This window comes from Capronia epimyces (assembly GCF_000585565.1).
Source record: "Capronia epimyces CBS 606.96 chromosome Unknown aczIQ-supercont1.2, whole genome shotgun sequence".
In the NCBI taxonomy this organism is placed as follows: domain Eukaryota; kingdom Fungi; phylum Ascomycota; class Eurotiomycetes; order Chaetothyriales; family Herpotrichiellaceae; genus Capronia; species Capronia epimyces.
Window position 1 is genome coordinate 245,092 of NW_006912905.1, and position 14,283 is coordinate 259,374.

Here is a 14,283-nt window from a genome sequence, read left to right on the forward strand (position 1 = left end):
AGTCTGCCTCCCTATCGCCCGATCAACTTTGCAATCTGCAATCTGCAATCTGCATTACCCCATTACCCTTCCTCTATGGTCCAGAACGAGACCAGGCCATTGATTAGTAGTAGACAATGGGGAGATGTCGTTCATCAACTGCGGGGGCGGCTTATGGGTGCCATGAAAAGACCTATCCTAGCCATAGCCACGAGCCATGTCCCGGGGAACATCAAGTACACTGCACTAGCCCCAATGGTCGAGGCAGATTCCCAGAGTCAGATGGGCTAATAGGATTAATATCATGAGCGGAGGTTGAAGTCTTGAAGTTCGGATAGAGACCATCAAGAGGCTGGCTGGCTGGTGCAGTTGCTGGATATGCTTTAGTTGGCAGTCTTACCAGTCCTACAACTCGACGGTCGGGAGTAGCGCCGTCCACCCCACACCCGGCGCGAACTGCTAAACTGCAAACGACGAGTACGAAGTACGTTACTGTACGGATAGGCTGTAGGTAGGTATGTAGGTGGGCTGTAGCCCAAAGCCCAGTCCACAGTGTTTTGACACGGCCGTCCATCTCCACCACTGCAGTGCACCATCCCATCGCCACCATTACCTCGCTGCCACCAACTGGCAGCCATGCTTGCTGATCCCCAGCCTATCGTGACCACGCTCACAGTGAACCTCCAATCGCTGCCACCAGCACCTCCTCCTCCTTGACCACTGGCATACTCCATACAATCTGTTGACTCGACGGTTGCACCACACGTTCCTGCATAAGGCCGACTTCCATCCTTCGTCTTCGTTTTAGATGCCTCTCATGCCTTCTCAAGTTCGCCGCTCGCTGCAGCATCCTTCGACAGGTACCTAAACAGGCTCATTTTTCCTGGTCGGATCTTTCGCTCCTCACGGAAGCCGTCAACTTTCGCCGCCTCGATCTCTCTCCTCCGATAAAGCCAGACCATTCCAAGCCTCTACCACCCATGTCCAACCTGATTTAAACGAGTCAATCCCAACGTGCCTTGTTCGGGCGTTCACTGTTGGATCTCTCCGCCTCATTGCGCAAATGCCTGGTTGCTTAATATCTGCTCTGGCCGGAGTACATCGAAAGAATCTGAAAAATCACAGCTATGCGCAGAGCGGGCGCCGCCGCCCAAACAACATAAGGCATCCCGGATGCTGACGGTGGGAAGAACAAAGTAGGGACCAACGCCAGTCTCAACTTCCCGTGGCGGACTCCCCGTCGAGGATAAACAATGGAGTCCACCGAAAAGAACGAGAAGGACAACGTCACACCATATGCAAGGTCAAGAGCGCCAAACCTTCAACGAAAGTCGAGTCGGGGCCAGGCGTCGTCGCAGGACAGGCATGGCAAGGTGTTTGCGGACCATGATCCCAGAACGATCCGTGCAGTGACACCCGATTCTGGAGCGTACACCACGTTTCGCGATGACTCTGCCCAGGCCTCTCACGTTCGTTCTCCGGTCATGTCAACATCTCGAACCAAAAACTCCCAACGGCGACGCGAGGCTTCCGCATCGGTTTCGAATACTGACGAGGAGAGTACCATTGACAAGAGGAGACGGAGAGCTCAGACAAGACCAGGTCCTAAGGAAGACTTACCGTTGGACACCTCACCTGGCTCTTTCATTTCCAAGACCCGCAAACGACTTGGGTCTATCACTACAGGCCCTGCACAGGGGCAGCGCGCCGAAGGAACTTATGAGTCCATCGGCTTCCCATCAGTGGTGAATGGCTCCGAGCTGTTGGCACAGGCCGATCCTCGCAACCCACCCAGAACCCCGCGCCGGCCCTTCACACCTGAAGACATGCCTTCTGGGAGTGCAACTACTGTCCGCTCTCCTAGGCTGCTCGACATTGATTCCGCTAGAATCCTGCATTTGATGAAGACTACCTGTGGTCGGATGCACGGAATCTTGTTTTTCAGGCCCTTGCATACGACGGCTTGGGCTTCCGGCTATTGTGCTATCAACGTAGCCCCGGGAAATCTTGTTTGCCAGACGAAAGGAGAAGTCACACAATCCAGAACATTGATCGCGGATTTGAGGGGTTGCACAGTCAGGACTCACTATGACCAAGAAACTCAGAGTACCTATCTTAGTGTTTTGGTGGCGTCCTCCGGGACAGGCTACCAACTTCGTCCACCAGTGCCAGAGACATTTGACTCTTGGCTTGCCGCCCTGCTATGTTGGCAGCCTTTGAGACCGAAAGGAATTCACAACAAAATGACAAAACCTCAACCCGTTGGCATGGTCGACAAGAAACCGGTGTCACAGAGGCGTGTATCGGATCTTTCCAGCCCAAAAAGCACCGCCATCGTCAAGGTGGGAAATATGCTGCTATGGGATGGCGCCTTACCCTCAGGCTCGCAACTTGCGTCATTCTGGAACGGTGCCGGTCGTACAGCCACCGAGTCGAACCCTCGCTGGCGCAAAGTCAGTTGTACCCTGCATGAGAATGGCACCTTGCGGCTGTTGGGAGACGTTGATACTCATGTGATCTCTGTCACACATCTGTCCCAGCTCTCTCGCTGTGCCATCCAAAGGTTGGACGAAAGTGTGCTTCGAATGCCGCGCTGCATCGCGATTTATCCTCACTATCGCGTCCATGTGGCATCCGCAACAGCGTCACGGCCCATGGTCCTTTGCCTCGAAAGCAATGTCGCTCTAGAAGCCTGGTTCGTTCTCCTCCGCGCCCTCACTGTGCCAGAACTGTACGGTCCAGAGCGACCTCCCTTCGACATACCACAAGCCTCGGACAACAGTGCTCAATACAAGAGCCAGCCGAGTCAGGGCATGTTCCGAATCGAACGTTCATTGTCGGTAAAGATAATCGAAGCCAAGTTTAGTGAACGCTTTGCTCTGAAGGATTCTCACGACTTCCACAAGCCGAAGGGCAAGTCGTTCGGTGGAGAACAGAGTACTAGAGAACGTGTTTACGCCGAGGTGTTGCTCGACAAGGATCTGCGTGCCCGTACAACTACCAAGTCGGCCTTATCTTCGGCCTTTTGGGTGGAAGAATTCAACCTCGAAGATATTCCTGCTGCACTGTCAAAGATTACAGTCGCAGTGAAGCTTGAGACCCCGGCTGAGAAAGAATGGACAGCCATTTCTGAGGGATTCAATGAATTCTCTGCAGAGGCTGGGTATCTGTCCGGCTTCAATGGATTGGAGATTTCTTCTCACGATCCAGTCTTCGGCAGACTCGATGTACCACTAGACGAGCTGGAACACAAGCCTATACTCGAGAAATGGTGGCCTTTGTTCGACAACAATGACCATTCAGTTGGTACAATATTGGTACGCCTAGCACTCCAAGAGACTATGGTGTTACTGGAGGAGGAGTACAGAGAGATCTCCACGTTATTGCAAAATTTCTCCAACGGCTTGACCGTGCATATCGCTCATTTTCTTGGACCAGATCTTCGGCACCTGTCCAATCTTTTGTTGGACATTTTCCAAGCGTCTAGATTGGCCAATGAGTGGATCAGCAACCTGATCGAGGAGGAGATTGATGGCATCTATCGAGATGGCCCTCCGTCGCGCCTGAGATTCAGTGATCGTATCCATTCCAACGACTCATTCGAATCCGCCGAGCAAAGAGAAGTTCTTGTGCGAGATCTGAGCCGATCCGCAACCATGGAGGCGAATTTGCTTTTCCGCGGCAACTCTCTTGTGACCAAGGTACTCGACGCACATATGCGCCGTCTCGGCAAAGATTATTTGGAAGAGGTCCTCGGGGAGAGGCTTCGAACGATCCTTGAGCGGAATCCAGACTGTGAAGTCGACCCGAACAGAGTCAGCCCCCGCGAACAACTTGACAAAAATTGGGCGAATCTGTTGTCCCTTACCAAATCCATTTGGAAGTCGATATATGTCTCAGCATCCCGTTGCCCGATGGATTTGAGAGTCATCTTCCGCCTAGTACGGTCCTGTGCCGAGGACCGATATGGATCTTTCATTCGAACAGTCAAGTACACCAGTGTGTCGGGGTTTCTCTTTCTCCGGTTTTTCTGTCCCGCCATCCTGAATCCAAAGCTGTTCGGCCTCATACAAGGTAGGTTCTCTGGATTCTTTCTGACGTCGTCGCTGATAAGTTGCCTAGATCAACCGTCGGACCGCGCGAAGAGGACATTCACCCTGATCGCGAAGTCTTTAAATGTGCTTGCCAACACCGCACGTTTTGGAACCAAGGAGCCTTGGATGGAGCCCATGAATAAATTCTTGGCCGCCTCCACAAACGAGTTCAAAAGCTTTATTGACGAAATCTGTGCTGTCAGTTCTATCCAAGTTGCATCAGCAAGTCTGGAGCCTCAGTTTGCGGCACCAAATCAGATACGAAACCGGCTCCCGGCGGTGTCGCGAGAAGGATTGCCCAGTCTACCATTCCTACTGGACCACACCAAATTACTGGCACAGCTCGTCGATCTGTGGATTTCTCGTGCTCCTGAAAATATCAGCGAAGTCACCAACGATGAAGCTGTGCGCGCTTTCCATACTCTTTGTGCGGGATTGAATCAGAAGACCAGAGAATGTCTGAAAGCTGCCGAGCAAGCCGAGCGACCAGATGAGAATTCAGAGTCTACGTGGCAACAGCTGCTCACAGACCAGCAGCGAGCCATCGCTCCGAATCCGTTCGATGCGCAGCCGATGACGGCGGACGCGGATGACGAAATAACCGCACTACCACAAATGGCCAGGTCCATGATTGACACAGAATACACGGCTGCAGAGACGTCCCCGGGTGTGGGCGAGGCAGACAGTACGCCTTCGAGTTCGGCATCTGTCGCCTGGGACAGACGCATACCTTTTCCGTATCGGGCGGCAGACGCTCGTTTGACCGACTCGACCAATTCATCAACCGCATCCATTGATATGATGGAGGAGGGTCGCTCAAGACCCCTGCCGAGCAGCCGCGATGGGACGTCGAAAAGTCGCCTGTTTGAGCTAATGAGCTCTTCTTCCCGCAGGAAAGGAAAACCCGGAGACCAGCATGATGTGGATGACGACGCAAATGAAGTTTGACGACCACCAGAAATATTGACGAGTTTATATGGTAGATACCTGAGCATGTACACAAGCACAAGACCTTGCGACTTAAGCCCACTTCTCACGTCTGCCCCCAGCCTAAGGGCCTATGGTTCGAGACTGCTGGTATGATTTGCAGCTCCGAGTTCACCTCCGATCCTCCTGAGGTATGGCACAAAGCAAACATACAGGATGTCCTCGAGGTCTGATCTTTGGCAATTGCCTCCCTTATCTTCCTTTACCCATCAAGCCTTTTCTAGTGCGCTCACCTAGCTCTCGGCAAGGGAATCCCAATGGCGGGTTCTCTTCTCAAATGATGTTGACAATATCGTATCGACAGATGACTACCAGATGACTCCTAACTCTCAGACACACTTCCCCTCAGCAATTGCTCGTAGTCACTTACTCACACTCTCTTCTAGGGCCAATCTACAAAGAGACATGGTGAGAATGACATGTTGTTGAGGGTACTCGGGACGATATCTGTCAAGGACTGTGCCCACAACTGGTGAGCGAGGTGAATGAGCGGGCCCCTCACCTTCTGTACCGCGACACTCTCAACTCCCTTCATCTTGCAAGGCAACCTTGTACAGGTCGCTCGAAGCAGCCAACCTCAGACACTCCTCCCTGTCTCCTGTCATGTCTGCTCCCAAGATATCCTTCTTCTGACCGTCATCCTTCTTCCTCCAAGCGGCTCATTCGATCCTCACTTTCCCTCTCTGGTCTGGTTGAAACTTTTCTTCCAGTCACAGCGAGCTCGTTTTGTTTCTTGAACTGTTGTTACCCTCCAAGAAGCCGTCTTCCCAAAGAAGGTGCTGCTTTAGCTCTCTTCCCCGAGGCCGGCAAAGGACAACCATGTCGGAGCGGACACCGGCCCCTTCAACAGAAATCTGGGACGAGGAGATCTTGTCCTCAGACGGACTAGAACGTTGGGACGGAGAAGACAATGTCTTTCGGATGACGGGTGAGCCAGATAGACGAATCCGCCCCCGAGCACTGTCCGACAGCAGCTGCTGTCGCTCAGCATCCATTTCACCGATTCCAACATTGAAAGACCTCCTCACAGGACTTGCCCAGCGACTTGAGGTTTGGGAGTCTCCACAAGACTTGGAACGCCTCTACCCCCAGACTTTGAGGACCGGATTTCAAATGCCGCAGTCGTCCGAGGAAGACATCCTCAACGAGTTTGGCACCCTGGAGGACGGTGTCCTAGAGCCCGCGGCCAAAGAACATTTCCAAGAGATTCACATCCAACAGTTTTGTGTCTACCGTGCGCCTCAGCATCCACAGTCGCCAGGTCAGTTCGAATACCTCAGCGCTGTTGTGTCTGAGCTCGCACCAACAGAAGACTATACGGCTGGCCTCGCCGAACCCTGCTGGCTCATTGACGGGTTGCTCGTTTACCGGGGGCTTGTACGCCAGATTTTTGCGGCAGAAGTCATCGCAGTTGAGATTGGCGAACTTGGCAATCTCGAAGCACACTCGACAGAGGGTTCCATCTGGATCATGACAGTTGAGAGCGAGAAGAAGAACTACTGGTACCGCCTGCAGCTCCCCTCAAAGGTCTATTTGCCCTACTGGACGAATTTTGCCTGGCTGGCGGACTTTGCCAAGTTCTTCCTAGACTATCTCTGTATCGGCAACAGCGTCCAGTTATCTGACTTCCGGTCTAAGTTCTGGACCTGGCTGCTCGGTCTCCATGGGGAAAAGCTGCAGATCTGGCATACCCAGTGCGCGAAGCGGACCGACTTTCGTCAGCACGTTCTCTCATATGCTCCATTTCTCTATCATGAGGCTTGCGTGCTGGGGCGCAAAGGAACAACCAATGAACATGCTTCACGGATGTCTCATCCTATCTGGGTCGAAACCGGCGTGGTCAAAGCATCGCAGACTCGTCGAGCGGCACTCAAATCACTGAAAACGACCGTCACGCCCAACATCGCTGCCTCATTCTTGCGCTTTTCCGCGTGGCAAAGGTACAACCTGCTGGAAGTGCTTCCGCTATCTTCTCAGGTAGAAGCCTACCGGGCCAGGAAGATACGACAGTGGGGATTTCCCGACAAGTTCAAGGTGAACCAGCGCGAGAAAGCCGCCTTGATTCTGGAAGAAGCGGGAGAACAGAACGGACCGGTTGACGTTTCCCATGCAAAAGAGCTCCTCGGCAAAGTTGTTGTCGTGCGGGCAAAGAAGGATGATGGCCAGTACGAGTTCAACTACGCGTGGGTGAGGAAGACTATGAGCAAGACGATCAGTGTCATCTGGCTGGTCCTTCCGTCCGATACGATATGTGGCTCTCGAGGGGATGCAACCGTATCGTACCCTATCGGCAACGAATTGTTCTTCAGTGACCAGTGCAGCTGTGAAGATATCCACATCGAAGATGTTGTACGAATCGTCGAGGCCTCGGTATTACAGGATCCTACGGCACCAGGCTCCGAGCTATTCGTTCAGTCGCTCTACCGTGAAGAGGAGGAGGCCATCACCAACGTGACCGAGTCGGAGTTGTCATGTCGATGTCTCCTACATGGTCAACGCAGCAGCGAAGGGCGCCACCTGCACCCCACGCAGCGCGGCAATCGACCAAAGCTCCGTGGTCTCAGTCTTTTCAGCGGAGGGGGTCTTTTTGACCATGCCTTCACCTCCAACGGCAGCAGTGAGATTGTTTTCGCCGTCGAGCACTGCGAAATCGCCGCACGAAGCTACCAGGCCAACGACGATACGAACTGCACTCAGGTGGAAATCGGGTCGGTCGAGGAAGGGCTCGATGCCTTTGCCTCAGGGCGAAAGCCTCTGCCCGAAATCGACTTTATAATCGGCGGGTTTCCTTGCCCCTACTACAGTACGCTGAATGTCTTCAGAGACACGCGAAAAAGCCAGAAGAATGGCTCGCTGCTGGCGAATATGCTGTCATGGATCGAGCTCTTTCTGCCTCCATACGTGCTGATGGAGAATGTGCCGAATATGGATCGACTGCGGCCGAATGCCTGTCGGCAGGCCATCTGCCAGCTGGTGGCCCTGGGCTATCAAGTGCGCAAGTCGATTCACCTGGATTCGAGGTTGGGCGGAGCGTCAATCCGGGAGCGACTCTTCGTTGTGGCTGCTGCTCCGGGCGTCATTCTCCCAGACAGGCTGGTGGACACGCATGGGCCCGCCGGTTCAGGGCTCCGTAAGATCCGCACCGTGTCCGAGGTGATCGGAGACCTGGATACGATCGAAAACGACACCAGCATCAACATCCGTGACCCGAGTCATGTTCCTCTCCACCGTCTGGGCCTGGATTTCAAGCGACAGGTCAGCTATCGCAGTCTTGTCCGACAGATCCCAACCCAGCCTGAGTGCATGTCCCTTAGCAAGACGTATTACAATGGGGGCTTGCTCCCTCATCAACGTCGATTTTTCGAGGGGAATCTCCACCCTACGAAGCAGGCCCGGAATTCCCAGTGCTTAAGACGCGTCGATCCCGACGCGCCTTTTCGAACGGTGTGCACGATCACTTCCCCCATGGACGCCCGGTTTGGCGGACACATTATACACCCATTAGAACACCGCACCTTGTCTCTTAAGGAAGGAGGACGCCGTGCGATGGGAATGCCTGACCGCTTTCTCTTGGCCGGCTCTGTTGAAGAGCAATACAAGCAATGCGGCAACGGCGTGCCATGGGCCATGGGGGCGGGCTGGGGCCGGAACTTCGCCCGTGCCTGGTTTGCATCTTTGGATAGGAGGGCGCAGACACAGGGCGAAGCGTCGGGTACTGCGAGCATCACTTGGAATCAGGGAGATGTGTGCCGCGTCAAGACGTCAACCCCGAAGGAAGATGCGGACGTCATTGTGCAAAAGCGAAGAGGTCTCTCAAGCACCCTGTATGATGGCGACGGTGGGGGTGGAGGTGACGATGGGGGCAATGCGAGTGACTCCTCGGTCGAGATTATCGAAGTGCGACCGGTGAAGAAGCGCAAAGCAGATTGTACACTGGACGGAGCGGAAGCAGATTGATTGGGTCGAGAGCACAGCACAGCGGAGGAGGCCAGGCCCACGCGCACATCGAGACCACAAAGCAGTGTGGTAAGAATCTAGACTCAGAGACAGATAGACAGCCAGTCGACGAGGTGCGTCAATGCTTGAAGCTGCTTCTAGTAGCCAGTAGGGAGGGGGCTGGGTGGCATCGACTACCTGAGATTCCCCTTCTGTAATACGCATAACACGAGGCTGAGGAAGGATCGGAAAGGGGGTAAGGGGTAGAAATAGAAGACGCCCCGGGTATCTGGATTTCAAATTCTATCTATTATCATCAGACGGGGGAGATAGCGACGTAGCTATATCTGTGTTAGATCAAGACACTTGTGACACGTACATGCCAGGCATACGTACACATACGACAGATATACCGCATGTCCGTATGTCTACTCTCGCCAGGCAGATGTCGGCCTCCTTTTCTTGATGGCGCCACAGCTTATATTTGTATGGGTATCTTCACTGTAGAGGTGCTTCAGCCATGTCCCTCATCGTCAGCCTCTTGGCCACGACGGCCAGCCAGTCCAAGATCCGGGGGAACCAAAAGACCTGCTCGTGCCTCTTCCACCAAGCGCCGCCTCTGCTGCCCTTCAGGACGCCGGCGTGGCCCTCTTCGCGGCCCAGGTCGGCGGCGCGCTCGTCCTCGATCTGGCGCAGAATGCGGTACGTCTCCTCGGTCAGTTCGACGCCGCCGCGCTCCATCTCGGCGAGCAGGCCGTCGACCTGGCGCAGGGACGAGCGCGTCAGCCACACCAGCGACAGGAGCGAGTTGTAGAACTGCGGGCCCGCGCCCAGCACGTACGACGTGTGTCCAAACGCCCGGATCCGCGGCAGCAGGTCGTGCGCCAGCGGCGACCCCGGGAAGTGGTGGATGTACAGCCGCAGCGCTAGCAGGAGCGCCGCAGGGTACACATGGTGCAGCACCGGAAGACTCGTCGTGGCCGTCGCCGTGGACGCGGACGCGGAAGTTGCCTCGTGCAGGCTGGACGCCACCGGGTCCGTCGTCGCTCCGCCATGTTGCCCCGACGCTGACGCTCGCGCCGCCGCCTCTATCAGCTCGGGCGCGTTGTCCGAGTGTGCCTTGGTGAACGTGAACCGGGGCGGCTCGGCCAGCTTGGCCCGTTTCTCCCGCGGCGGCGCCAGGTGGCTCGCCATCGAGAAGATCTGTCTCTCACACACTTCCCACATGGCAAGGTCGCCGCGCTTGGTCGTCGATGTTGCCGCGCTCTGGAGCGCCTCGGCAATCTCGGTCATGCGAGTCCGCACCGCGTGCTGGATCGACGCGTCGAAGCGCGAGAGCTGTAGCGACCGGGAGATTTCTTCCAGGGATGGCTCGCTGAGAGGCAGGTTCGGTGCCTCCGTGTCGACGTCCAGCCTTTCTGGCGCCCGGGATTGGCCTTCCTGCAGTTTGGTTGCTTGTGCAGTGGTCTCTGGCGCGACTCGCTCTGGACGTAGCGTGGCTGCTGATGCTGATTCTTCGGCATCAAGTGCTCCCACCTTTGGTTCTCTGGCAAACGTCTGTGACGGTTCGCAGGTCAAGGCGTGGAAAGGACCGGCTTTCGGCTCTGGCTCTTGTCGACGAGCCTCTCTCTCATCTCGGTCTCGGTCGGCATGGTAGCTCTTTATGGAAGAAGAGAAGATGCTGAGGATGTTTTCAACGTCGGTGTCGACAGCGTCGACAAAGGGAGATCGTTGCTTCACACTAGACGGCTCGGCTTGTTTGGGAGTGAAGCGCAGGATTGTCTCAAACGCTCTCCGCTCACTAGCCGTGATGGTCGAGTTGATTCGGGTGCCCACGGTGTCGGGAATGGACGAGGGCGCTTTCGAAGATCCAGCCACCTGCCGGGCCTTTTCTCTGAGAAAGCCGCCATGGCTCTTGTCCTTGTCAGACTCAGGGGCGTCGTGGTTGCCGGGCGTTTCTGGATGCGGATGCCGATGCGGTCGACTTGACACGAGTCTCCGTCGTGGTGTGGTGCAAGTCACTCTCACTCTCGGGTGACAGTGACATCGCAGAATGGTCCGTGTCTGGTACAAGAACGGCAGCTCAATATGAGCGGCCATGTCGACGAGACAGGAGTGACATTTAGCCAGTGAGACATGTTACATGTAGGAGGATGTCGACATCGAAGTAGAAAATGATGCCACGTGACCAGGAGCAGCCTGCGGTGGTCTAGTCCCTTTCAAGCATAGTGTCCAGCTTAGCACCTTGGCGCTAGGGGCACTGCGGGAAAGAGATCAGCATAGTTACCCTATTAACGTCGCAGGGCGGCCTGGGTCCAAAGCGCCTCGGGGGCAGCCTAGGGAGCCCTGCTGAGCGCTGCTGGGGGGACTTGATAGGCGCTTTAGGCTAGCTGCAGCCTCAAATTGGGCGCCGGTGGGGGATAGAACTGCCAGCCAACTGTGCCTAATTGAAGGCTTAGGGGCTCAGGATGGCCTGCACTGCCGGTTGTTGCGCTCCTCCATCCGCTGATTGCACCTGCGCCTGCGCCTGCGGCCGCACCTTCGCCCCACCATCTGGCCGTGGTGATAAAGACGATATCATGTTGCCAGAAGGCCTCACCTCGTCTGCCAGACTCGACTCTGCCCCTCGACACTTCGACCCTTCGACCTCGACTGCATTTCTCGTGACGCCGCGTCTTCGGTTTCTCATATCGACAACACTTGTATCTCATAGCCAGACACCTCAACTCGCCCCCTCTACCGCCTCCTTCGTCCCCTGGGCTGACACCCTCGATACACGTGGGGAAGTCGATCGATCCGGTCTCGAGGCGGCGTGCTCAACGTGCGCATGACTCGTCGCACACCTGCATTCCACTTCCACTTCATCCACGGCAGCCTGACCTCGTGAGCAGAGGCGCTGCACGAGCCGACGCACCTCCTTGCCCGCCCCCAGCCTGTTCCGAACCCTCTTATCTACAATCCGAACGCGTCTTCTCTCCCTCTCCCGCAGCCCTTCCCCACGCTATGAGCGGTGGCCCTCCTCGATCGACCACGACTTCTTCGACGACCTGGCCAGACCATGATCACTATCACGGCATGAATCGTGGACATTCAAACAGTACTTCCTCTACTCAAATGCCATTACCCATGATGCAGGGGCATGGTGGTAACCGCTCGCGCAATGGCCTCGGCGCCAATGGGGAAAAGGCAGTCCCGGTGCCAGGAACAGCACTCTTCAGCAACGGTGCAGAACGCAAGGGCAGTGTCGGGACCGGTCCGGCGCTGTTCGATATGGCGCGAAGCCCTCCCAATGCCTCCAACAAGAGTAAGTCCAATCAGGCAATCCGGTGCGTGAGCGCATTCTGAGTCGTGGCCAGATACAAAGCATGTGCCGTGTAAGTTCTTCCGACAAGGCGCTTGCCAGGCAGGCAACGCCTGTCCATTCTCGCATTCTCTCGACCCCATGAGCCAGCAGGCGCCATGCAAATACTTCATGAAGGTAACGTTACTCTCGCTTTCGCTCTCTCCCCCCTCCCCCTTGGGTCTCTCTCTCTCTCTGTGTGTGTACATATGTGTGTGTGTGTGCGTGACCTGTTGACTCGGATCAGGGAAACTGCAAGTTCGGAGCCAAATGTGCCCTGGCGCATTACCTCCCCGACGGACGCCGGGTCAATCGAGCTGATCTAGATGCTGGCCTGGCCATGTCTAGCCGAAACTTCAACTACTCGAACCGAGCAGATCAACCGCCCTTTCCCAACCCAGATTCCAACATCAGCGACCCTCTGCTCAATCAACAGCCTTATGGGCCGGACTATTTCCCAAGTCAATCGTTCCCTCTCATAGATCCGGACGAGCCAGATGCATATCCCGATCGATACAACCAATACCAAAACCACTCCGCTCTCGACTCCGGACTCAACTCACCCCCGACATCACAATTCGGTTCACCTCCCAATGACTACCAGTACCCCAAGTCGCCCGTCGAGAATCTTAGGACGGCTCTCAATGCCCCTCTTCCCCAGTCTTTTGATGCAAACGGCATTTCGCGCATAGCTCAATACGGCCCTCTCGGCCAGTCCGTCCCAGATAAATTCGGAATGCGGTCGCCAGTCGCTTCTTCGTCCCTCTCGAGACAGCTCGGAAGCCCACCCGAGTCGATCGTCAATGTGCGAAATGCCAACCTGGGCTCGAATCTGAGAAATGCATCTCCTCTCGGTCTTTCGCCTCAAAAAACAGAGGAGTCCATCAGTCAGCGAATAATGCACTCCCAGAGAGCCATGAAAGTAAGGGGTCTGTCGGCTAGTGTGCCACGCGCAAATTTACTTTCTGAATGGGAGGAAGGCTTGGGAGTTGAAACAGATCTACTGCCCAACAGTCTGCATGACGAGGTCTTGACTCCGCAGGAAAGGATGAGACGCATGTCGAGACCGGACCAGGAGCTGGGGTCCAAGGAGCACGCCCACGCGTTGGCCATACCAAGCGGAACGTCGACTAAGGTTGGCTCGCCCCCAGCCGGGAGCCCGTCCAGGTTCAGTGCGTTGTGGGCCGAGCAGCGGGAGAAGAAAGCGGCAGAAAGCATCGGGCCGCCCAGTATCGGCCACGTCGGCTCGCCTCTTCGCGGATCATGGATGCCGAATGGAGGCTCAGGCCCTAGTGTGCAGGTTTCTGGTATCTCCCAAGCCATGGCACGAATGCAATTGAACCGAGCCGACTCTGGCGAATTGAACGGAACAAGACCCCAGGTTAGCGGGCTGAGGCACTCGTCGGCGCCAATTGGTCGACTCGACCGTGGTATATCCAGTCCAGGCTTCAGCTCCAAGAAGATTGACGAGGAGGTTGAAGGTGTCTTCTTCCCCATGGATGGTGATGACAGAACTCCGAATTGGACGGGCCAGCCACTACGGGAGAAAACCAATGGCGACATATCCGGCGGCAAAGGGGAGGCGGCGGCTGGAAACGAGAATGGCGTCGAATCAATGTGGGCATTTCGCTCATGATGTATAGGATGGACAGCATGCGTGCACATATGAAATCACAGGAACTGACGAGACATGACGGCATTTGTACGTACAGCCTTTTTCTATATCTCCAGGCTCAATCACCGACAGGCGGGCGGAGCGAACGAAAATGCATACACATGGCCCGGCGTGGGAAGACATCGGCATCGGAATAAATCAATGGCTTAGATGAAGCCGGGAGGGAGTTGAACGCTGCTTTGCGTCGTTTTTAGGATGAGTCTCGTGCTTGAGTCTGCATGATAGATATACTTTTGACCAAGTTATTGTAATCGCATTCAGCATCCAGCATT

General features: G+C 55.4%; 4 protein-coding genes across 4 annotated transcripts; 3 read left to right on the forward strand and 1 right to left on the reverse strand.

Annotated features, from left to right (window-relative positions):
* Window positions 1–1,232: 1,232 nt before the first annotated feature.
* On the forward strand, window positions 1,233–5,021 carry A1O3_01916 (uncharacterized protein; the record flags this gene model as incomplete). The annotated part of the gene is made up of 2 exons (XM_007732059.1): window positions 1,233–4,053; window positions 4,102–5,021. The coding sequence occupies 2 exons, from the start codon at window positions 1,233–1,235 to the stop codon at window positions 5,019–5,021; spliced, it is 3,741 nt and encodes a 1,246-aa protein (XP_007730249.1).
* Window positions 5,022–5,879: 858 nt separating this feature from the next.
* On the forward strand, window positions 5,880–9,017 carry A1O3_01917 (uncharacterized protein; the record flags this gene model as incomplete). Its single annotated transcript, XM_007732060.1, has 2 exons — window positions 5,880–5,988; window positions 6,049–9,017. 2 exons carry the CDS (start codon window positions 5,880–5,882, stop codon window positions 9,015–9,017), a joined length of 3,078 nt encoding a protein of 1,025 aa, XP_007730250.1.
* Window positions 9,018–9,494: 477 nt separating this feature from the next.
* A1O3_01918 (uncharacterized protein) lies at window positions 9,495–11,096 on the reverse strand (the record flags this gene model as incomplete). Its single annotated transcript, XM_007732061.1, has 1 exon — window positions 9,495–11,096. One exon carries the CDS (start codon window positions 11,094–11,096, stop codon window positions 9,495–9,497), a length of 1,602 nt encoding a protein of 533 aa, XP_007730251.1.
* A 1,029-nt stretch (window positions 11,097–12,125) lies between these two features.
* On the forward strand, window positions 12,126–13,972 carry A1O3_01919 (uncharacterized protein; the record flags this gene model as incomplete). Its single annotated transcript, XM_007732062.1, has 3 exons — window positions 12,126–12,300; window positions 12,353–12,474; window positions 12,584–13,972. The coding sequence occupies 3 exons, from the start codon at window positions 12,126–12,128 to the stop codon at window positions 13,970–13,972; spliced, it is 1,686 nt and encodes a 561-aa protein (XP_007730252.1).
* Between the last annotated feature and the right edge of the window lie 311 nt (window positions 13,973–14,283).